At 33.7% G+C, this 24,050-nt stretch overlaps 4 protein-coding genes across 7 annotated transcripts; all 4 read left to right on the top strand.

Annotated features, from left to right (window-relative positions):
• The first annotated feature begins 774 nt into the window (after nt 1-774).
• On the top strand, nt 775-3,899 carry LOC17889579 (COP9 signalosome complex subunit 2). Its single transcript, XM_006294176.2, has 10 exons — nt 775-905; nt 1,064-1,156; nt 1,256-1,334; nt 1,924-2,164; nt 2,253-2,327; nt 2,417-2,551; nt 2,655-2,842; nt 3,071-3,139; nt 3,213-3,303; nt 3,390-3,899. Exons 1-10 carry the CDS (start codon nt 896-898, stop codon nt 3,726-3,728), a joined length of 1,320 nt encoding a protein of 439 aa, XP_006294238.1. The 5' UTR covers nt 775-895; the 3' UTR covers nt 3,729-3,899.
• Nucleotides 3,900-7,766: 3,867 nt separating this feature from the next.
• Nucleotides 7,767-11,228, top strand: LOC17888786 (CBL-interacting serine/threonine-protein kinase 3). 3 transcript variants are annotated; one of them, XM_023785274.1, is made up of 14 exons: nt 7,776-7,977; nt 8,129-8,305; nt 8,386-8,448; nt 8,535-8,606; nt 8,712-8,819; nt 8,945-9,025; nt 9,145-9,198; nt 9,299-9,424; nt 9,529-9,618; nt 10,092-10,214; nt 10,309-10,533; nt 10,614-10,670; nt 10,763-10,837; nt 10,917-11,228. In XM_023785274.1, the coding sequence occupies exons 2-14, from the start codon at nt 8,132-8,134 to the stop codon at nt 10,992-10,994; spliced, it is 1,326 nt and encodes a 441-aa protein (XP_023641042.1). In that variant the 5' UTR covers nt 7,776-7,977; nt 8,129-8,131; the 3' UTR covers nt 10,995-11,228. The 3 variants fall into 3 exon arrangements, with proteins under 3 accessions (XP_023641043.1, XP_023641042.1, XP_023641041.1); XM_023785273.1 differs by having other exon boundaries at nt 8,104-8,305; XM_023785275.1 differs by lacking the exons at nt 10,309-10,533; nt 10,614-10,670; nt 10,763-10,837; nt 10,917-11,228 and adding an exon at nt 9,842-9,895 and having other exon boundaries at nt 7,767-7,977; nt 8,104-8,305; nt 10,092-10,184.
• A 1,012-nt stretch (nt 11,229-12,240) lies between these two features.
• Nucleotides 12,241-14,551, top strand: LOC17889460 (oligoribonuclease). Of its 2 annotated transcripts, XM_023784458.1 has the most exons (9): nt 12,241-12,391; nt 12,535-12,618; nt 12,969-13,045; nt 13,366-13,447; nt 13,536-13,591; nt 13,752-13,838; nt 13,915-14,005; nt 14,098-14,229; nt 14,454-14,551. In XM_023784458.1, exons 1-8 carry the CDS (start codon nt 12,307-12,309, stop codon nt 14,217-14,219), a joined length of 684 nt encoding a protein of 227 aa, XP_023640226.1. In that variant the 5' UTR covers nt 12,241-12,306; the 3' UTR covers nt 14,220-14,229; nt 14,454-14,551. The 2 variants fall into 2 exon arrangements, with proteins under 2 accessions (XP_023640226.1, XP_006294946.1); XM_006294884.2 differs by lacking the exon at nt 14,454-14,551 and having other exon boundaries at nt 14,098-14,389.
• A 146-nt stretch (nt 14,552-14,697) lies between these two features.
• LOC17889459 (transcription factor MYB104) lies at nt 14,698-17,139 on the top strand. Its single transcript, XM_023784457.1, has 4 exons — nt 14,698-14,756; nt 15,827-16,151; nt 16,240-16,986; nt 17,104-17,139. The coding sequence occupies exons 2-4, from the start codon at nt 15,843-15,845 to the stop codon at nt 17,116-17,118; spliced, it is 1,071 nt and encodes a 356-aa protein (XP_023640225.1). The 5' UTR covers nt 14,698-14,756; nt 15,827-15,842; the 3' UTR covers nt 17,119-17,139.
• Nucleotides 17,140-24,050: the final 6,911 nt, after the last annotated feature.

Below are 24,050 nucleotides of genomic sequence, written 5' to 3'. Positions count from 1 at the left end.
AGTTGTTAAGTGTAAATATATAAGAGTATCTTACTTTTTATTCATTTAAATTATTTCAAAATATGTTTTACAGTTGGTTTTTGAAATTTTGGTTTTTGATCTTTTGGCACAGATTTTAGTTTTTGCAAAATTTTAAACGGTAATTTGTTTATATTTGTGTCATCACTATAAATGTAAGACTTAAATATTTAGTTTGACAGTTTAATATACCAAAACCGTATATCATACCAGTTAAAATCTATCTTTATTCCAAAATTACCGGTATCATTAACAAATTATGAGAAATCGATTTATTACCATTCAAATGAAGGGACCAACATAGTATGAACGAGGACTTCATTATTAATTTCGTATCCGTACATCTAGAGGACCGAAGATAATTATGGATATAATTTAACATTCACACAAAATACCGTTAAGTAACTTCTGTTTTTTTTTGTTTTTGCAATTCTACATTCAAATTTCTTTTAATCTTATAGAAAAAAATCATACAGAAAATAAAGTTATCAAGAGTTTTATATTTTTTACCATATAAGAGTACTATTTAACCTTTTTTAATTTCCTGTTTATGTTATGTTTGATTTTAATTTATTTTCCCTTAAAATTATACCATCTACTTATTTTACATTTTTGCTAAAAAATAAGTAAATATTTATTTCCAAGCTTAATAATTTTAGTTTATGTCTATATATTATTACATTATATTTACTCGGAGGCCCAATATCAAATCCATCTTCTTCTACTTCCCTCACAAAAACCCTTTGCGTCGTATAACTCAGAGAACTCGCAAGAAAAAAAAAAAAAAAAAATCCTAAAAATCCGAAGCAAAAAATCCATCTTTCTTGTGCCCTAATCATCGTCTTGTGTTCTTCTTCTTCTTCTTCATCGGATCATCATGGCTTCAGGTCTTGTTCTTGTTCTTGTTCTTAGTTTGCTTTACCATGGAAACTAGGCTTTGAAGTTTCCGAATTCGAATCGTTAGGGTTTGTAGTTTCGTTGAAAAGAGGGTTTTACTGAATTGGTTTTTTTTTTGTTTTTGTGTTTGTTTCGTGTTTTTGTGTAGATGCTGATATGGAGGATTACGGATTCGTGTATTCTGATGAGGAACAGGAGGAACAAGATGTTGATATTGAGAATCAGTATTATAACTCTAAAGGTTCGTTTTTGTTTTTGTTTATGTTAGTGTGATTCTCAAAACTTGTGTGTTGCGACTTTGAGTCTTGTGACTCAGTATAGTGTTTTTTGTTTATTGAAGGTATGGTTGAAACTGAACCTGAAGAAGCTCTTTCTGGGTTTGCTGAGGTTGTTAGGATGGAACCAGATAAGGCTGAATGGTAAGATCACATGAGTAGTAGTTTTTTTTCTCTGTTGGTTGCATTGTTGTAGATCTAGAAGAGAGTACTAGATTTGAGTTTATCATGATGAAAGATCTAGTAGTGCTCTTTCTGATTTACGACTATGTTGAACTTTTGCATTCAGATTTGACCTTTTGATGCTCTCTAGCTTACCTGCAAGAATCTCATTGTTTATGTCAAGTTAATTTTTGTTCCTTTAGTCTGTTTTCCTGACACAGAAAATATCAGAATTCCTAAGATTTATTGTTGCTGTTGTTTATAAAATATCATGTCATATAGTTTTGTTTAGTTGGAGCAAAAGAATTTTATTGACCTTATTGAACTTGGGCGGTGGGTGTTTTCAGATTTGACACTTTTCTCTAGTTATGATCTTGAGCTTACCTGCGAGATTTTCCTTGTTTAAGTGAAGTTATATTTGTTCATCTAGGCTGTTTTTTTTTTTTTTGGCATCTCTCACAAAACGCCAGCATTCCTAAAATTCATTCCTTGTGTTATTCCTGTATCCTCAATAGTCTATTTCAGGTTTTGTTGATTAACTTAAGTCATTCCATTGTCTGTTTCTTGTCAGGGGTTTCAAATCTCTTAAGCAGACTGTGAAGATCTATTATCGTCTAGGTAAGTACAAAGAAATGATGGAAGCCTATAGAGAGATGCTTACATATATCAAGTCAGCAGTAACCAGGAACTACAGCGAAAAATGTATAAACAATATTATGGATTTCGTCTCTGGATCTGCTAGCCTGAACACTGGCCTGCTGCAAGAGTTTTATCAGACCACTTTGAAAGCCCTTGAAGAGGCTAAGAATGAGGTCTGGAAACTATTCTTTCGTTTTATTTATGCTACCATTTCTTCTCAATGGTTTGGAGATGTGACGTAGTAGTTTTTTTTTTTTGCAGAGACTCTGGTTCAAAACGAATCTAAAGCTCTGCAACATCTGGTTTGACATTGGTGAATACAGAAGAATGATGAAGGTATAACATGGTTTATTGTAATCTTTTGATTGAAGCTGATTATGCTTAGATCTTAGTATGTACATTAACAGCTATTTATTGTTAACCAGATTCTGAAGGAACTCCATAAATCTTGCCAAAAAGATGATGGAACAGATGATCAGAAGAAAGGAAGTCAGCTGCTTGAGGTTTATGCAATTGAAATCCAAATTTACACCGAAACAAAGGATAACAAGAAGCTTAAGGTAAACATCGTCAGCTATATGGGGTGTACCTTACCTTTAAATAAATCTGATATTCTTTTGGCTTTTATGACTGAGATGCAACAACACTTTTGAATGGATGCAGCAATTATACCAGAAGGCACTTGCCATCAAATCTGCTATACCTCATCCTAGGATCATGGGTATAATCCGCGAGTGTGGTGGAAAAATGCACATGGCAGAACGTCAGTGGGCTGAAGCAGCCACAGATTTCTTTGAGGCTTTTAAAAATTATGATGAAGCTGGCAACCAAAGACGTATACAGTGCCTGAAGTATGTTCCACCCTATTACCTTCTCTCATGGTTTTATCCTTTCCTATTTGATATCCTCTGGTGATTTGATTATTAGCATGATTTACTAGTAAAGTTAAAATATATTATGGATTAGTAAAGCAATGCAGTATTGTTTAGATGTAACTTTGGGGACATGGTTTAGATGCACATGAGTATCTTTGGTTTAGAGTTGATGATTTTTGTTTTCTTTCTTTCGGCTTTGCAAAGGTATCTTGTTCTGGCGAATATGCTGATGGAATCAGAAGTTAATCCATTTGATGGCCAAGAGGCAAAGCCGTAAGTCACTTCCCTAAATATTTTGTACTGTACACTTGTTTTGGTTCGTTGCCTTATAAGTTGCTCTCTGCAGGTACAAAAACGACCCTGAGATCCTGGCAATGACAAATTTGATATCAGCATATCAACGAAATGAGATCATAGAGTTTGAGAGAATACTAAAGGTAATAACTGAAGTGCTATTGGTTTGGTTTTACACATTATACATAACTCAGAAGGGGATGCTCATGTAATTGGTTTTGGAATGTAGAGTAACCGGAGGACGATAATGGATGATCCATTCATCAGAAACTACATGGAAGATCTGCTGAAGAAGGTGAGAACACAGGTGTTGCTGAAGCTGATAAAACCATACACAAAGATAGGGATCCCGTTCATATCAAAGGAACTGAACGTGCCAGAGAAGGATGTGACGGAGTTGCTAGTGTTGCTGATACTCGACAGCAGGATCGATGGTCACATTGACGAAATGAACCGTTACTTGCTGAGAGGTGACAGTGCCAGTGGAAGGAAATTGCACAAGGCGGTTGATAAATGGAACACACAGCTCAAGACTCTTTCTCATAGTATCACCAACCGAGTCTGTTAACTTTTGGCAACAACCTCTCCTTTTTTCGATATGTTTTGGCGTTGAATCTCTTCTTTTTCTTTTTTGGACATAGCTGGATTTGATGGAGTTGATAAAGTTAAAACCACTTCAATGCCAACAAAGGGATTCGAAAGTTACTTCTCGTTTTAAAAAAAAATTGCTTTTTCTTGACATTGTAGCAACGAAACTAACATTAGATAGTCATTGCAAGCGATGGTGATAATGATATGTACACCGAACTCGTGCAAATAGTAGTGGATAGGTGATTTTGGAGATTAGTTAATATAGGCTAATTATTAATTAGAAGCTAAGACAAATCTGAAGATAACAATTAGGTTCGAATACTTTAGTTAGGTGCTTAATAATGTATCAAACTTTGAAGGATCTTTTGACTGTAACACACTTGCCAGTTGCCACTGATTGATTCAATTATTATTTAATATCCCACTTGATATACACCAAATTCATTTTATTATTGTTTCCAATAGTTGGGCTTTGTTAAAAAAACGATGCAATATTGATACAGTTTGGTTAAATAAACGGTATAAAATAATGTTTGAATAATAATTTTATTTATAAAATTAAATGCAAAATTTATTTAAACGAAAAATCTATAGTTGAAGTGGAAGTTATAATACCCAAAAATCTGAACTGAAACTCAAATAAAGGTCCGATCAATGCTGAGGAGGATATGTACATTTTATTTAAATGGTAATTACTACAAGTGTAATACGCTTTAAACAATAATTAGTTATTTTAAATATTTCAAATTTTATGAAAACTGTTTTTAGTAAATAATATTAGATAATTTGTTCAAATATATTTTGCTATATTTTTTTCTCCAAATTTTCTGAATTAAAAAATAAAATTAATAAAAAGAAACTTACATTAACCACACCTTTTAAACATTTGTTATACTATATGTACGGTGCGGTTCCTCAGAATATTAGTAAAATAATTTGTTTACAATGTAAAATTACTTAATATAATCTTAATACTTTTTTAAATCATATAGTAGAACATCCATAAAAATTGGTTTGAATTACAAGATATCCTCTTATTATTAATTCGGAAGTACGTTTGTCAAAGTAACATTTTTTTGTAAGATTTACATAATTAAACCCTTACAATTTGAATAACTATCAAAACTTGAATTTCTTATTTGTAGTTTAAATTAGTACAAAAACATTCTTTAAATAATTCTAAAAGAAATTAGTATCTGTAATTTAAATATTTTAGATACTTTTAACTTGCTAAAAATATTTAAATTCTTGCGGATCATATTATGGAGCGGGTTAGAGTGTACATAAATATAATTATTATAGTTTTCTACGGTTTTGGTCTAATAAAATACACAAAATATTTTAGTCTGATATCAATGGAGTTAACAAGAGGTGTTAATTATACCAATCCTAACCAGTACCAATCACAAAAATACAATCCATCTAAATTATAGAATCTAAATATTAATAAAAAATATTAAAACAAACACAAAAAATACAACATATATTTTTTCTTTATAATTACTCCATTAAAAAATTATCCAACATCAAGTTAGAATCTAGTAATACATTAACGCACCACATCCCATGTTTGTGCTTCCAATTCACTGCCTTGGTCTAGTTAAGTGTTTTTAAACTAATGATGTATCAATTAGAAGAGAACACTTATCCCACATTTGAAGTAGTAAGTGGAGTTTTGAAGCAATAACTAAGGTAAGGAGAACACTTTCGAAACAAAAGAAGAATCTTTTTGAAATCCAATTAAAAAAAGCATAATTTTATGACATCCACAAATCTTAAAGACATCAAGATCTTCATCATACAATATTTGGTTTCAAACTTAGTCACTGATTAAAGAGCAAGTGGAGTCCAAAGTGATTTTGAAAAGCCATGTAAATCATAACTATGATTCTATTAATATTTAATCATATCCGAATCTTAAAGATGATGAGATCATCTTCACCATGTATATGGTTTCAAACTTGTGAGAAATGGTAGAACATCTAATAAAGCTAATTACAACACAAAGAAGTAATGAACACAAGTTATACACAAACACAAATTAATTGACTTTTCCTTTTTGGCAGAAACAATATGCAGGCTCCTAATGGCACTTGACCCTAATAGCATATAATTACTGAATATTAAAACGATTTGAGTATAATGTTGATGTCTAGTGTTTTTCATGGTTTTTAAGCTCTATATTTAGGATAGTTTCATGCATATTTCATCATATTAGTATGTTTAAGTTGCATTTTGCATATGTTGAGTCTTTCTAGGTACTTGGAGAGCATTAGAGGAACTTGGAGCTTTTGGAGGCTAAATGGAGCATTTCTAGCAAGGTGGATGATGGAGAAACCAAAACATGGAGCAAATGAGGCAATGGAGCTTGAAGGAAATGGAAGAGAAACCAAAGAAGTAAAAGGAGAAAGAAAAGAAGACGCATCGAGCATTCACATCGACGTATCCTCCCTGATGCGAGTAGCCCGGAGGAAACCACTATTGGGCGTTACTGACACTTGAGCATTTGCAGGTTTTAAAACACAATTTAACTTCTCAGCTACTTTAGGATCCATGAAGTTGTGTGTAGAATCCTTGGAAATGAGTATATACAATACTTGCTTCCCATAAGAACCCTTCACGTCCAACAAAGTTGATTTAGCCTTATTAGCAACCAATAAGCAAGAATCTTAAACAATCTAATCCTAAACTCTATAACCCAACTCCAAAATCCTCCTAATCTACCTAACCCAAAGATTCAAAATGACTAATCACTCATGGTCATGAAAGCACAAAGTAATGTGTTTGATCTTTGTGAAATCATGATTAGAGATTGTAGATTAAGAAAATGAAGAAATACTTATATTAAAACTTGAAGATTCAAATACAAAATATATAAGAGAACCTTAATCTTTCTTAAAACCCTAGAACAAAGCATAGATCCCCAATAATTAGGTTTAGGGGTTTTTATAGAGAAATTGCAAGTAAACCGGGTCAACCTGATTTTGAAAATTGGATATTTGGGAAAAATCATCTCGCATCAGGATGACAACGTCGATGCGGCAGGCTGATGTATCTGCAGATAATTTGGTTTCCTCCGGGCTACTCGCATCAGGGAGGATACATCGATGTGAATGCTCGATGCGTCTTCTTTGGTTTCTCTTCCATTTCCTTCAACCTCCATTGCCTCATTTGCTCCATGTTTTTGTTTCTCCATCATTCACCTTGCTAGGAATGCTCCATTTAAGCTCCATTTAGCCTCCAAAATCTCCAAGTTCCTCTAATGCTCTCCAAATACCTAGAAAGACTCAACATATGCAAAATGCAACCTAAACATACTAATATGATAAAATATGCATGAAACTATCCTAGATATAGAGCTTAAAAACCATGAAAAACACAAGACATCAGATGTAATTCAAATGTTTTTGGTAAATGATTAGTTTCTTATATTTTATTTCTATCCTAATCGAATCATTAACGGAGTTTAAACTTACGATTTAGGTACGGTAAATTTAAATTAGGAATATTAACTTCAATTATTATTATTATATATAATTAACACAAATTTAATATTTAATAATTTAAAATACAATAATAAAATTTTAAAATAACAATCAATAAAAAAAAATTTGTCAACTAAAAGAAACTGAAAGAAATTATAATCTTTTACTGTCACTATCATAAATCAATAAACAAATATTTCATCACAAAAAATATCTTCACACACTACAAAATTCGCCGCAACTCATATTGATCTATAAAATATATATGCACTATTATTATCAAATCATTGAGAATTTGAAAAAAAAATATATGCATAAAATATAAAAAAATATATAGAAAAGAGAAAACAGATCCGAATTGAGTTCATCATCTTATAACTTTGAATTAAAATCAGTTACTGTTATATATTCCGTTTTGTTATTAGAAAAAGAGTTACCTAAAAGTTAGTACTACAACTCAAAAAAAAGACACAAAGACAGCATCATTTGCTTCTTTGTTTTGTTTCTTTCAGTTCTAAAGATCTTTGTCCGTTTCTTAAAACTCTCCCTAAGCAAAAAGAACTGTAACACCAAAAATAAATAAATAAACTTATCAATCTTCTTCTTCTAGTTCTTGTACATCGTTTATCACGTCCTCTGCCTCTTCATCTCTCTCAAGGGTTGTTTTTTAAATCTCTCAATCTCTTGTAGCTTTCAGATCTTTTTCTTCTGTGCTGATCCGGTCCCAAACATAAATTTAAGGTTCTTTTTTTAGTGCTTTTTAAAATTAATTTTGAGATATTCTCTGTCTTGCTTGCTTCTTCTTTGAACCCTCTTCTTGATTTCTAATCAAATCCTCTAAAGTCTTCTCCTTTCTTTGTTTCTAAGTTTTGGGAGTAATCTTTGGTATAAGGAAATGAATCGGAGGCAGCAAGTAAAGCGTAGAGTAGGTAAATATGAAGTTGGAAGAACAATTGGGGAAGGAACTTTTGCTAAAGTCAAGTTTGCTAGAAACTCTGAAACTGGAGAACCTGTAGCTCTCAAGATTCTTGATAAAGAGAAAGTTCTCAAACATAAGATGGCTGAACAGGTCTTTTGTGTAGTGTCTCTCTTTCTCTAATTATGAATGTTCTGCTTCACATTGCTAAGCTTCTTTAATGAATTGTACAGATCAGAAGAGAGATAGCTACTATGAAGTTGATAAAACATCCTAATGTTGTTCAGTTGTATGAGGTAACACTCTTCAGATCAATGTTTCTTCAATCATGTACTTGGAAAGTAGTAATCTTTAACTTGGAAATTGCTTTGGTTCTTGGCAGGTGATGGCAAGTAAGACGAAAATATTTATCATCTTGGAGTATGTTACAGGAGGAGAGCTCTTTGATAAGATTGTAAGTTGGTTAGCACAAAGTTTTAAATGTTTGTGACTTTGTGATGATAATTTGGTGTCTGTCACATTATAATTGAAAATTGATTGTGTTAACATATGAATGAAGGTAAATGACGGGCGGATGAAAGAAAACGAGGCTCGGAGATATTTCCAACAGCTTGTACATGCTGTGGACTATTGTCATAGCAGAGGTGTCTACCACAGAGACCTTAAGGTAACTTGATATGAGCAGAACTAGATAAAATATTTCTATAGATAGTAGGAAGCCTTTAGGATTGTGATAATGGACACATTAGGTGTAATAATTCTGACTTTTCTGTGTTACTGTGATTTTTGCAGCCTGAAAATTTACTATTGGATGCTTATGGAAACCTCAAGATCTCAGATTTTGGATTAAGTGCTTTGTCCCAACAAGTCAGGGTAATAACTATATGATTCCATAGTAGTTTTTTTGTTAGATAATCTTTATTGTTCCAAGAAATGGTTTCCATTTTTCTAAGAACTTACGGATTTTGTTGTCGAAAATATGGGGATCGCAGGATGATGGACTCCTTCATACGTCTTGTGGAACTCCGAACTACGTTGCTCCTGAGGTCTGCCTAAATAACATATCTTAATCCTTTAATTTTACTCCTTTCAGGGCTTTTTTTAACTAACTAGAACTAACTAGTCTCTTATCTTTGTGGTTCTTAGGTTCTCAATGATAGAGGCTATGATGGAGCAACCGCTGATATGTGGTCATGCGGTGTTATACTCTATGTCCTGCTTGCAGGTTACTTGCCTTTCGATGATTCTAATCTAATGAATCTTTACAAAAAAGTGAGCAACTCTTTATTACAAATTCTCTCTTTTAGATGGAATCTTCCACCAATTCTTGTTTCACTATCTAAATTTCCCTTTTTGGCATCATTCTTTATTTGCAGATTTCATCTGGTGAATTCAACTGTCCTCCATGGCTCTCACTTGGCGCCATGAAACTAATCACTCGAATCTTGGATCCGAACCCGATGACTGTGAGTAATTTTAATAATACTACTATGAGTTTACATGCTCATACACCTTTCCATTGCTAAAAGTTTCCTCACTAGCATTGACTTTATGACCTTTCATTCATCATATATATAAAGAGAAGTACAAACCCCATGACTAGAGAGTAATGAGATATATATATATTATTTCATTTTTATACCATGATATATATTATATAGTACTCAATTATGTCTTCCATTTTTCCAGCACAAAAGGGCTGGAGAAAAAAAGTTGGGGAACCTGTGTTATACATATTAAAATGTACAATTCTATCTGCTTCATCTTTCATTTAATTACACAGTTTCTGTTTTGTTTTTTTTCGCAAAGATCAACCACTGATTCTCGGTTAAACATATTAATCGAATAAACAAGTCTTTTGATAACCTAAGATTATTCTAGATTGTTTGTTCCCTCTGCAATTTAATCAAGAAACTGAGTTGATGTGGTTTTGTGTCAGCGTGTAACACCACAAGAGGTCTTTGAAGATGAATGGTTCAAGAAAGATTACAAGCCTCCAGTGTTCGAGGAGAAAGATGACTCGAACATGGACGATATTGATGCTGTTTTCAAGGACTCTGAGGTGAGGAGATAGTTTCATTTTTTTGTTCCACTTTTTTTTTCATTTTATATTATGAATAGTATAATCACATAAGGCTTGTGATGATCATGTATAGGAACATCATGTTACTGAGAGGAAAGAAGAGCAACCTGCGGCGATCAATGCATTTGAGATCATCTCAATGTCAAGAGGGCTTAACCTAGAGAATCTGTTTGATCCAGAACAAGAATTTAAGAAGGAAACAAGGATAACATTGAGAGGAGGTGCGAATGAGATCATCGAGAAGATAGAAGAAGCTGCAAAGCCACTAGGTTTTGATGTGCAAAAGAAGAACTACAAGGTTAGTGAAAACACTGAAAAGGGAAAGGAAATGAAATGAAAAGAATCAATAAACTAAGATATGGTATTACTTGAAATCAGATGAGGCTTGAGAATGTCAAGGCTGGGAGAAAAGGAAATCTCAATGTTGCAACAGAGGTATGTTATATAAGACTAGACATTCAAGAATGTGTTGGTTATGGTTTATCAGTTTTTGATCATTCTTTGTTTGTATGGTGTGTGACAAACAGATATTCCAAGTAGCACCAAGTCTACATATGGTTCAAGTATCGAAATCGAAAGGAGACACTCTCGAATTCCACAAGGTAAGTCCATAGTTTTGTTTCGACTATATCTTAGGGTAAAAGTCTACATATGGTTCAAGTATCGATTGTGTGTTTGCAGTTCTATAAGAAGCTATCTAATTCGCTGGAGCAAGTAGTCTGGACGAACAACGAAGCTAAGAAAGAAACAAGTATGTGATGTATGAATGTTTGATCTTTTGGGACAAAAGCTTTGCTTTCTTTGTTTATGAGCTTTTTTTTTTTTTGCTTTTCCGGCTTACTGTTTGAATGATGAGAAAGGGAGTGGGATTAGTTTGTGTATGAAAGGTGTAAATATGAAACCGCATTACCTGTGATACCACTTATAAAGCCATATTGAAGCTTGTTGGCTAAGTATTTAAAGAGCACACTTGTTCGAGTTAATCAGTTTCAAGATGTAGCTGTCACCATTGTGATTTTTCTCTTTAGGACTCGACAACCTCATCTTTAAGTTCTAATCAAGATTCATGGTAGCATTGGTGTGTTTTCTTTTTAGTTCGTTCTGTCTCCAAAAAATTGGAATGAGGTAACATAATTTATAGTAAAATTCCAATTAAGAACACACTTAAACTTCAATATCAACCGAGTTAATAGGCAAAGGCCTGTCTTGAGTGTGTACACCGCGGTCTGAGCTAGCCCTGCGGCACAACTGGTGAAGCCACGGCCACGAAGGAATGGAGAATGGGCAAGCCACTCGGCGATTACAGCGAGGAGGAAGACGAATATAAGATATAGGTACTGTACATGCCGGAACTTGTACAAGGCATAGAGTGTGCATCACCATTATGTGCAGGTTAGGTATGATTCGCCATTGATGATGATGGTTGTGGTGGTGGCATGTTACTATGATCCATTGTACTAATGATACGTTTAACAAACAAAAAATCACAAGAGAAACAAGAAAAACAAAAAAACATTTAGGAAATCACAAGAACAAAGAAAAACACAATAAATACGAAATCACTTTCTCCTAAATTTGTATAATTACAAACATTCAATAGTTGACAAAAAAAAAAAAAAAAAAAACATTCAATATTTTAGAAATACCTCTTAAATTTCTAAAATTATTACAAAACTTTTTTTTGTTTTAACTTAATAATCTTATTTAACTTAAGATAATTATGAACTATTGTTTTCACCAAAAAAATAATAATGAACTATTGTGAGACATTTGTAACTTGCAAAAAAACTAAATTTTGACAAAAATTGAAGTTGCTGTATATGACACATACTTAAGTTATCTAAACATGAATTTGACATATATATAAAATTCATAAATTAAACTAATAAAATCAAAATGATTTATAAAATTATTATTTAAGGTTTAAGCAGTTATTAAATTCTCTAACTTATCAAATAAATGTAAAAAGTCTGTGAACAAATTCTTCAAAAGTTCCAAGAAAGAGATGTGTTTATTAGTATATACGGATCGATACTAATCTTTTAGGTTACAGCTTCCTCCGATTAAATCAATGGACAACCTCTCGAATGCTTTCTCCCTACTCGCCTTCGCCGACGAAGATGCTCCAATGGCTTCCTCTTCTTCTTCCTCCTCCGGTACTTTCTTGTTTACCCTCGTACCCTTTTGTCTCTCTTACTCTAAACAAGTTTAGGTTTTTGTGAGTCAATTGATTTCTATTACATAGAGAGTTGAAGAAGAAGAGTCGATTAAAGGATTGATCTTTGAGTTTTGTTTACAGGGAAACAAGTAGAGAGAGTAAATGGGTCAACAGAGATTGGAGATTACAAGCAACCACTGGTCTGGATTGACTTGGAGATGACTGGTATGTTGAACTCACATGTTCATGATCTATAAAGTCTCTGCCTTTGAATGCCAATTGTAACTTTCTTTACTGTATTGTTTGGTGTAGATTAGTTTAGTGTTCTAAATTGGGATCTAAACATGTATAGTGTAGTACTTCCTTTGATTGATAAATTTGCTTGGCTGCAAAAACCATGTACCTAGGGTCTTATCTACTATGTTTCACCTTTCATATGTATTGTTCCTTGGTTTAGAAAGTACAAGTCTTTTTGATTGCTTTACACATGTAGTAAACTGTTGAATACAGGATCTTGATTCTTTTGAGTTTCTTTTAGATCGTCTACTTTTTCTTATTATTACTATATTGTGTAGGTCTAAATGTTGAAGAAGATAGGATATTGGAGATTGCTTGTATAGTTACTGATGGGAATTTAACCAAATCAGTGGAGGTATATTCTTCTATTCCTTTATCTTCCAGGAATGTTCTAGTTATAAAGATACTTATCATACCTTGTGTTCTGCCAAAGATTCTAGTCATAAATAGTGGAAGTTCCATAGTCAATAGCTATAATGTCGAGAAACTTTGTAAGAGAAGTTAAGTTTTGATCAATATTGTAGTGTCTCATACTGTTTTTAGGGTAGTTTTCATGAATTCTCACCCACTTTTAGATGAAACTCATGCTCCTACACCATAGATTTGAAACTATTGTGGATATATATACAATTGCCTTGTTTAGATTTGTTACTGAATGAGTTTCACTGCTGTCAGGGTCCAGATTTAGTTGTACATCAAACAAAAGAATGTATGGATAAAATGGGTGACTGGTGCCAAACTCATCATGGAGCTAGTGGTAAGTTTCTCTCCTGATATTTTCTGTACAAGAATCTCTTTGTTTCCCATGGATTTTAAACTGTATGACATCTGGACAATCACTTCAGGGTTGACGAAGAAAGTGCTCTCTAGTACGATAAGTGAAAGTCAAGCTGAGAAAGAGGTAAAGAAACATGTAATACTAGACTGCTTTGTTGTTAATTTTACCGAAAAGTTAAAAGAGCATCTCTATAAATTTTTCATATCGAGACGAAACATTCAATCTGTTTGTTAAATTTTGGTGATGGTTAACTTGAATGTTACATTGTGGGTTGGCGCTGCAGGTCACTGAATTCATAAAGAAGCATGTTGGCTCTGAAAATCCACAATTAGCTGGAAACTCTGTCTATGTAGATTATCTTTTCTTAAAGGTACTTGAATACATCCCCACTCTGTCAAACAATTGCATCTTGATCATAATTCATAACAAGTCTTTGTATTTTACAGAAGTACATGCCAGATTTGGCTGCCCTTTTCCCTCATATACTCGTCGATGTCAGTAGCGTCAAGGCTCTATGTTCCCGATGGTTCCCAAAAGGTAACTTTTAAAACACTGTAAAAGTGAATGTCATCTATGATAACCAAATACGTTTATAAGTTTGGATATGTTTGTGGTATAATTGTTAACAGAGAGAAGAAGAGCTCCTGCAAAGAAAAACAACCACAGAGCAATGGATGATATAAGAGAAAGCATAAAGGAGCTTAAGTACTACAAGGAAACAATATTCAAACTCCACAAAGCAAGAAGATGAGCAGAGTTAGGTACTGAGATATACAGTCATATTTTTTTGAAGATTGTATTCTGACAAAACCATACAAGATTGTTTCCCTACAAAAGAACCATCCTTGTTTGGTAATTAAATTTGGAAACCAAGCAAAAATGTTCATGGGTCTATTACCAAATTTAGTACTATATTTAGCCTTTGGATGTCAAAAATTTGGGTTAAATTGATAAAATTAAAAGTTGCGAATCTGACTAATTTCAGGTGGATATCTGATACATACAAAATTAGAAGAAAATCTATAAAAGAAGTAAGAATCGAGGGACGAAAATGCAAAAAACGAGAAAAACCTGAGAAAGCTCGAGTTCATCTCTTCCGATACTATAGGGATCGTTTTTGATCTCTACACATTTTTTTTTTTTTTAAATATAATTTCTCAGTCCTTATATATATATATTTATTTAGATTCCTTTTAAAGCCCTAAAATTCTCAGAGACCTAAACCTTTTTTTTTTTCATTTTCTTTCATTTTCTCCTCTGTGATTAGCTCTGTATCTCCAAGGTTTAGGTACGGCTTCATCATCATCATCATCATCATTATCTTTTTTTTTTCAATTCCGCCATTGAAACTGAGGTTTAAGCTTTTTATTCGTCAGTTTTTTTTTTTTTTTCAATTCCGCCATTGAAATTGATCTAATACCTCTTTAAGAATCTCTTCTTGATCATCATCATCTTATTAACACAAATTACATAACGCCGTCGTCGTTAACCGGAATCGCCTCAGTTTAATTTTTCCGATCGCTTGTTAAACCGGTTCTTGTCATTTCTAAACCGACTTCAATTTGGGCAGGTAGACTCTGTTTTAAACCGGTTTTTTGGATTTTCTTGATTCGGATTTTACTATAAACGTATTTTTTTTTGTTTTGTTTTGTTTTGTTTATTTGATTTTAATTTTTAGGAGAATTAATTGATGTTCCAAGACGTTCATAATCATTTCCTATGTAAGTAAAATTCTAATTCTCTTATACCTTATAAAAATTGTACATTTTTTTATTGAGTTAATTACTTGAGAAGGACTTTTTTCAATGGCATTTACAGATTTTGCTATTTTAATCTAAATATTTTTGATTTGCCATTTTTTAAGATCTAAAAACACAAATTTACATATTCTGTTTGGGATTTCTTGGTTCCATATTTTTTTAGGGTTTAGTAAGTATATATTCTAGCAACAAAAAAATCATAAAAATACATATTTTAAAAACTTAAAAATGGTAAATCCACAAAATTAAAGTGAAAATGGCACATTTAAAAGATTTGAGTGAGGAAATGGCAAAATTAATAAGAATCCTTATTTTTTATAGCATATTATAAAATAGTTATGAAGAAGAATCTATAAGAAGAATAAACACTAAATTTTTAAATTAACTTAGTTAATGTAAGTTTTTAATTATGTATGTGATTCTTAAGTCTTAACCTTAACCTTTAGTATAATTAATAACTAATAAATAAAGTGACATGAGGGAGTTATTAATTAGTATTAATGAATAATTTTGATCCTTTGTATGATTTGTTTGACTCCCAAGAAAACTAAACCTAGGTATAGGCTGAGAAACTTATGTGTATATATTTGGTTTACAGATGAAGGTAACACAAGATGGGTAAAGTTAGAAATGATTCAGGATCAGATGAAGATAATGCAACCGAGAAAGCTTTTACTAAAGGTCCTTGGACACAAGCTGAAGACAATCTTTTGATAGCTTATGTTGATAAACATGGTGATGGGAACTGGAACGCTGTTCAGAAACACTCTGGTCTTTCTCGTTGTGGCAAAAGTTGTCGTCTTCGTTGGGTTAATCATCTGAGACCGGATTTGAAAAAAGGCGCTTTTACGGAGAAAGAAGAGCAGCGTGTTATCGAACTTCATGCTTTATTGGGTAACAAATGGGCAAGAATGGCTGGTGAAGTATGTGTAGTAGTTAACTCATTTCTTACTCCTCTTTATGGATCTCTTGTGTTTGCTCTAATCTTTTGGGTTCTTTGGTTCTGTTCAGCTGCCAGGGAGAACAGACAATGAGATAAAGAACTTTTGGAACACAAGACTTAAGAGACAGCAAAGACTTGGTTTACCTGTTTATCCTGATGAAGTTAGAGAGCAAGCAATGAATGCAGCAACACAATCTGGTTTTAACAGTGATCATAATTCATTGGATGGTCATCATAGTCAAGACTCTATGGAGTCAGACTGTGTTGAGATACCTCAATTGGATTTTCAACACTTGCCACTCAACCAAACTTCATATTACCATTCGATGCTTCGCGTTGTTCCTAGTTCTGGTGTGTTTGTGACTCAGCAAAGACCATGTTTCTTTCAGCCTAGTAATATGTATAACTTGGTTGCATCATCATCACCTCCTCCTTACATGTCTACTGGAAAACGTTATAGAGAACCAGAAACTGACGATGGATATGCTATGATTGAGCAAAGCACTCAGCTATGGAACTATCCTTTTGTGGATAACATTTCAGAACAGTTTCTGGATAGCAATGATGTTACATATTCTTCTCCTCCTGAGCCTCTTGGTCCCGAGGCGAAAAAGTTGGAGCTCCCTTCATTCCAATATTATGATTCTCATGAAGACCATGGAGTAGTACAACAACAGTCTAACTCAATGGGAGAACATGAGCTACTAGACAACAACACTTTGGTCCAATCCTCTCTGACAGATCATTCACCATCATCATCACTATATGATGGTTTGTTGGAATCAGTTGTTTATGGATCAGAAAGGAAAAAACAGGTAACTGAAACAGAGTTAGAATCCACACTGCTGCTTCAGTCCTCTCTACTTGGTCATGAACCTAAAAGTAAACTCTTTTTTTCTTTTCTAACTCCACTTCATTGTTTGTGTATTCAGTTCATGTTTGCTTGACGAACCTCTTCACTGTGTGAAACAGATTTAGGATATTTTGGTTCACCTTCTTCAAATGAAAGACACATATCCTTTAATGGTGATTGGATAAGACTACTTCTCGGTGAGGATACATGTAACTCCAAGTAGGAAGAGAGGTTTCTTTTTGGAAGGCGTCTACCAAAAATAATTAGCCTTTGGATTTTATTCTACAAAAAAAAGTAAGCACCCTCGTTATTTGATTAGTATTATGGTATGATATATGAGTTCATCTATCTTGATAATGATAATGCCAAAGCTATTTTGGATCAATTGATAAATTAGCTTCATAGCTATATACTTGGCAGAGGGTTCGATTAAAAGCTTTGTGACATGTAACATTTTAAGACTCATAGAGGATGGTTTGTTTGTAAAGTTTAATTGCCGGATAATAGGTTTCGTGCAAATAAACCCTTCAAGTAATCAATTTTTGTAATTCTACCCTCTATATAGAAAGAAATGCAAAACAATAATACTAAGTCAAGAATAATACTTAATACAGCTAACCAAATAAATTTATTTTTCTAAACAATTTTATGGTCACATATATTTATTTTTTATAATTCTAAAGATGTATTTGAACTTTTAGTCGCGAGGGCTTCATTTTGATATATTATTTCCAAATTTTTTACAAACATGATAGTAGCAATAACGGGTTATATTGCATATATATTTTGACTTTGCATGATTGACTTGTAATTTCTGGATTTGGAGGGTCGTATTGTAAATAATACCGATATGGAGGGTTTATTTGCACAAAACCCCAAATAATACATCAAAATCTCAACCTTTAATTATTGTCAACATTATGCAGATTAATTATGAGAATATATCACAGAATGTCACTTTTTCAAAAGTAATATCAAAACAAGTCACTTCTTCTTTTCCTCGTGATATAGAGGAAATATTGTGCTATCTTAACCTCCCTTATTTTTACTATTTTCTAAATTGTCATTCTAACTAAACTCTCTATCTCTCTTTTACCATTCTCGAGACTTTTGTTATTTTACCTCTATTATTCTTTTCTTTTTTTCTTCTTCTCACTAACTCTGTTCGTAAAAAGTTGTGTAGAAGTAGACAATAATGATATTGTTCACGTTTATTTCTAACTTGTTTTTCAGTTTTTAGCCGAATCCACATGGAATTGTACATATGTTATTGTATAGTTCTGTACGAAGCCAAATTTTGGCTTTGAATGTCAACGATATCCCGTAATGGACATCCTTTGCTTCTGAACATAAATGGGCTTGGCATAATGGACTCTACATATTTGGACTGCTAGTGGTGTTCTAGTATCTTTGGACACACTATATTGTTACTGATCAATTGCATTTCTTAATGTCCTTTCACTTTCCATTCGGTAATTCTCTTCCCCAAACCCTAGCTTTTACCCATCCCCTGCCGCCGAACAAAATCCTTTTCACCTTCGCTTTGATCTTAGCCGCCGCTTCGCCGTTGTCTTGAAATCTTCACGGCTTCGAGAAGAATGTTCATAACAATAACTCACCTTGTTCGCCTTTCTTAGCTTCTCTCTTCACATTCTCGTATAAGTTGATTCCTACATCTTGTTTCGTTTCCTTTTCTTTTGATTTTGCTTCTTTTTTTTTTTCAGTGTTTCATGTATCCACATAGAGCTGTACATATATGATGAATTAGTAGGTTAAAAAAAATAATTTTCTACTTCTAATATGACCCATATCCACATATGCAAGTCCATTTAAACTGCTTGCCATTGTAACCAAACACCTGCTCTCCTACTTCTTCTTCTCCCTCGTATTGTTTTTGTATTTTTTTTTACGTTTTTAATTTGTGCTTTGAAGCGAAATATATCTAAAATGCAACAATGGAGTTAGTGATAGAGAGATCAAATCAGATATTTTAACTTTTTCATTATGATTTGTTGATTCTTACTTGTTCTCATTTCTCATTTCGTAGCTTTTGATTTTTAACTTCTGGATTGTTAACTTGTGGATTTGTTTATATACATGTATCGTTCACCACAATGGTTTCTGTCTAACGAACCCTAATGTATCCTAATGGACCATGGATAATATACACTTCGTTTTCCACATTTTCTTTTCCATTTAACCTTTCTATCTTGGACGGGTTCACTGGTCACCCCTCCTCTCGCTCTAATATTCAAAAGCACACTATGATCAAACACACCATTACAAGTACACATAAACTTAGACTATGGATAATGTACTATATGCAATGGACATCTAGCTCCCCAGACGCTTCTTCCAGCTTCTTTATTGGTTTTTGAAATACAGTTTGATGTCCACATTCGGCTGTCCATTTAATCTTGTATTTTCAACAAATATACAATAAAATATGAACAACAATTAAGATAAATATAGATCTAAAATATAGTAATATGGATCTTAAAGTGAAGAAAAAAGTAGTTATAATCTATTGTATAAAAATAAAATCAATAACGATTTTTAATAACCTCTAAAATCGAATTCTACACTTTAGAAAACAATTGAAAACCTAGCACATGTAAACCCATGTCTTGACTCTTTCACAGAACCAGATACAGTTGTAACTAAAATGTCGAACCGGAGTTATTGTTTCGTTCGTCTACTCATTTTACTTTATTGGGTTATTTTTGTCTCTTTTTTTGCCAAAAGAAGTGAACTTTCTCCTTCTGCTGATATTGTTACCTTTTTTAATATATCGATCTGGAGAAGTTACCTTTTATGAAACACACTCATTAATTATCAAGAAAACAAATATGGATATATGCAATAACATTAAGTTTCTTATTCATGTAGTCATTTTACCCAATTAAATTATCAAACCTTAAGGAGAAATTAAACACACCAAAAATACTCATTTACTTAATCTAAGCTTAAAAAGATATTTGATTTGGTTTTTTAAACTTGACTAACAATACAATTAAACTAAATAAATCAAAGCAAAACAAAAGAAAGTAAATACCAAAAGATTAAGTAATTTTAAAATCAAACAAAGCGAGAAATAGTAAGTTACTAAGCAATAATTAAAAGACGAATTCTCGGGTTAAGGAAATTGACTACAATGACAATGAAATGGGTGATGGAGGTTCAAACAACTTCTAACAAAGAATGATCCTTAGGTCACAGAACATTCAACAAGATTAACTCATTTCCATGACATTAATCCATTTACTAATCAATCAATTATCAACTTCTTCCAAAGACAATCAAATGATCAATAAACATTATAAACAAGTCTATTTAAACATTAATCACCCTAGTCAACAAATTCCAAAGGTAAGGAACAAAAATCACTTAAAAGTTTTGGTTCAGAAATTTCATCGAACACCTTGCGGACATGAAATTCCTAAGTTCTAAATCAACATGATCAAGGTTGATTTAGCCTTCTTAGCAACAATACGCAAGGATCCTAAACTATCTAGCCCTAAACTCTGTAACCCAACTACTAAATCATCATAATCTACCAAAAGCAATTAAATTGATCTTTCAAAGAACATGATTACAGAAAAGTAGAAGAGATATCTCAAAGAGATTAAATTGCATAAAAGTACTTAAGATTCATAAAAGGATTTCAAAGATAGAAAAGAAATTGAAAACAAGCACAAAATTTAGCATAAGATTCATATTTATTAATCCTTGAAACACTTATATAGTAAAAGAAAACGATCCAGGTCAACCTGAGATGAACCGGGTCAAACCCAACATCTTCATATGCAACCGACCGATCAAGTGGTCGATTGAAAACATATTTGTTGTCTGTTTCACCCCAATCGAGCAGTCAATCGATATGTTGGTCGATTGTAATGATATGTGGCCTCTGCCTTCATCCTGGATGGACATACTGAAAGACCCTAACCCGAATTTTCAAAATTTCATCCAGGTATAAAGGTTCTTCCGATAAAACTTAACATAAGTCCATAAGAACGATAGACAAGTCAATAATGCAAAACAGATTGCTTGAATTTCCAAATGAGGTTCTAGTAGAAACGGCAAGTTCGCTAATAAGTTATTACATCGTTTTCAACATACTAGACCGAATTATTTAAACTACCCGATCCACCATCTTTCCCTTTCCTTGCCTTTTTTCACGAGTTGGTTCAGCCACTAAGGTTACTTCCATTTCCAGCATCCAAAAGGAGGCGTAAGCAACAAATTTGCTTAGTGGAACGGCCGTCCTGTCACACTTGGCTCAGTCAAGAAATCACATTCATTTTTATCGATTCAAGAAGTTAAACAAGCAAGTCATAAACATAACATACCATCGAGATAATTATCGGAACCACCATCGATTAACTATCAAGACATTATCGCGATAACACATATAAATCATGACAAGCAAGAAAACATCAATGAATCAATCAATAAAATGACTCAAGACTCGGCCACGGTCAAGCTCCCACCATTTTCACACAGATTCACTTTTTGACACCTCTTGTCGCTTAACTCACACGATCGGATCCAACAAACACTCGAAAAATACCCAGATCTACAAAAATAACACCGATCAAAGCTCTTTTACCAACAACACTCGATGAAGTATCGATAAACATAGAGTTTAGTCGATACTTACCAAGATTCTCTAGAAAGTACTCGATCTTCTCTCGACCTTACTCTCGGATTCTCGTCAAACTTCTAACTTTCTCGATGAAAAGCTTGCCAAACGCCTTATGGGTTCTTACGCGTGAAATAGCTAACAAATGGTTGGTAGTCCTTTATATAGACTCGAGAAAATTCCCGATCCTTTGAGAATATTCGATGGAATATCCATTATTCCGATCTTCATTAAGATCTTATCATTTTCCACAAACAACAACGAGAAAATCCAAATCATGCGTATCTCGGCATACCAACACTTGCGGATTACTGAATCGGGTCGACAACTAACGCGCGGATCTTCGCATCACCGACAACCGCTCGATAGATTTCCTTCAGACGGTCCGATAAACACGCGATGGTTGATAATCTTCCGATAAGCTTGTCCGAAAATTCTTTATTGTTCGAAAAAATCAAATGATTATTCGAATGCTCAAATTTTCCTTCGATCATTCGGATTTCCGACAGCTTACACTGATCTTTCTAGACAAACTTTGATCGTACCGATAAATCCTTGACCGTTTGATGAATTCTTCGACCAACCTATGTTTCCTTCACCATTGGGACGTCCAGTACCGGCTAAGATTCGTCGGAGACGGGCATTATAACTCTCCCCTACTTAGAATATATTCGTCCTCGAATCTAAACTTTCTCTTTCGAGACTTCTCGCTTCTCAAACCATTTCTTGAAATTTACTTTCATTACTTCTTCTGTTTCCCAAGTAGTCTCTTCTTCTCCATCACAATCCCACACAACTTGAATCAACTTAACCTTTTTCTTCCTTCCTGCTCTCAACTTCCTCCCAATAATTCGAACTGATCATCCAACAACAGTCATATTCGCTTGCAAATCCGCTGGAAGTTCCGATGAAATATTCTCTCGAGGTGTTGTGCATTTCGTTAGCATAGACACACGAAACACTTTGTGAAATGCTTTCATTTCCGGAGGCAATTCAAGTCGGTAAGCCACGGCTCCGATTCTTTCCAGAATTCGGTACGGTCCCATGTACCTCGGAGTTAAATTTGTGTTCAAGGCTGCACGGTCTATACCCTTATTAGTAACCGTCTTAAGGTAAACCATGTCTCCAACTCTTTTGTCTATTTTGGGCTTCTTTCATTTTAACCTTCAACACTTTGATCTTCTCGGTCATTTCCTCCACAAAGTTTCGACCATAGACGCTTCGCTCCCCCACTTGTGTCCAACACAGCGGTGTTCAACAAGGCTTACCATACAATGCTTCATATGGTGACATTCCAATACTTTCTTGATAACTATTGTTCTATGTAAACTCTGCCAAATGCAAGTAATTCGTCCAATCTCCACCCCAATCCAGAACACTCGCTCTCAACAAATCCTCAAGTGTTTGGATTGTTCTCTCCGACTGCCTGTCCGTTTGTCGATGATGAGCTGTGCTCATGTTCAGTTTTGTACCAAATTGTTTTTGAAGAGCTTTCCAAAACCCAGCAGTAAACTTAGAGTCATGATTTGATACTATACTCGCCGGCACTCCGTGATACCGAACAATATTCTCCACAGAAATCTTTACAAGCTTCTCGCCACCATCTTTCTTATTTATCGGCAAAAAATGCGCGGTCTTCGTTAGTCGATAAACAATAACCCAAACTGAATCCTTCTCCTCGCACAGAGGCAATCCGGTGATAAAATCCATGGCTATCATATCCCATTTCCACTCAGAAATCGGTAAACTTTGCAACAATCCTTCCGAGACTTGATGTTCAGCTTTAACTCTTTGACAAGTCGAACAAGATGCAACCTATCTAGCAACATCCTCTTTCATACCTCGCCAATGATAATATCTTTTCAAGTCACGATACATTTTTGTTGATCTCGGATGTATCGAAAACTTAGACTGATGTGCTACCTTGATAATTTCTTCTCGAAGTTCCTTATCCTTTGGAACGCACACACGGTCCGTTACCAATATCGTCCCATTACTTGAAGTCTGATACTCGGACTTATCATCCTTCGATAATTTTATCAGTTCCTCATCTTTTTCTTGTGCTTTCCGAACACGAGTCAATAAATCAGCTTTATCTGTGGCACCCAAACCCAAAGGCTCTAACTCTTCTGATATCGCTTCCAAGCGCAAGGTACCAACCATGTTATCCAAACTTTCCATCTCCTTCTCAGTACTTGAAGCAACTCTTTTTCGGCTTAACGCATCGCCCACAAGTTTTGCCTTACCCGGATGATATTCGATATCCACATCGTAGTCGGCCACTAACTCTATCTATCTTCGCTGCCGCAAGTTCAACTCTTGTTGAGTGAAAATATACTTGAGACTTTTATGGTCCGTGAAAACTTGAACTTTCCCACCGT

This window comes from Capsella rubella, unplaced genomic scaffold (assembly GCF_000375325.1).
Source record: "Capsella rubella cultivar Monte Gargano unplaced genomic scaffold, Caprub1_0 scaffold_4, whole genome shotgun sequence".
Lineage (NCBI taxonomy): Eukaryota > Viridiplantae > Streptophyta > Magnoliopsida > Brassicales > Brassicaceae > Capsella > Capsella rubella.
This window is presented reverse-complemented; position numbering and strand designations above follow the sequence as displayed.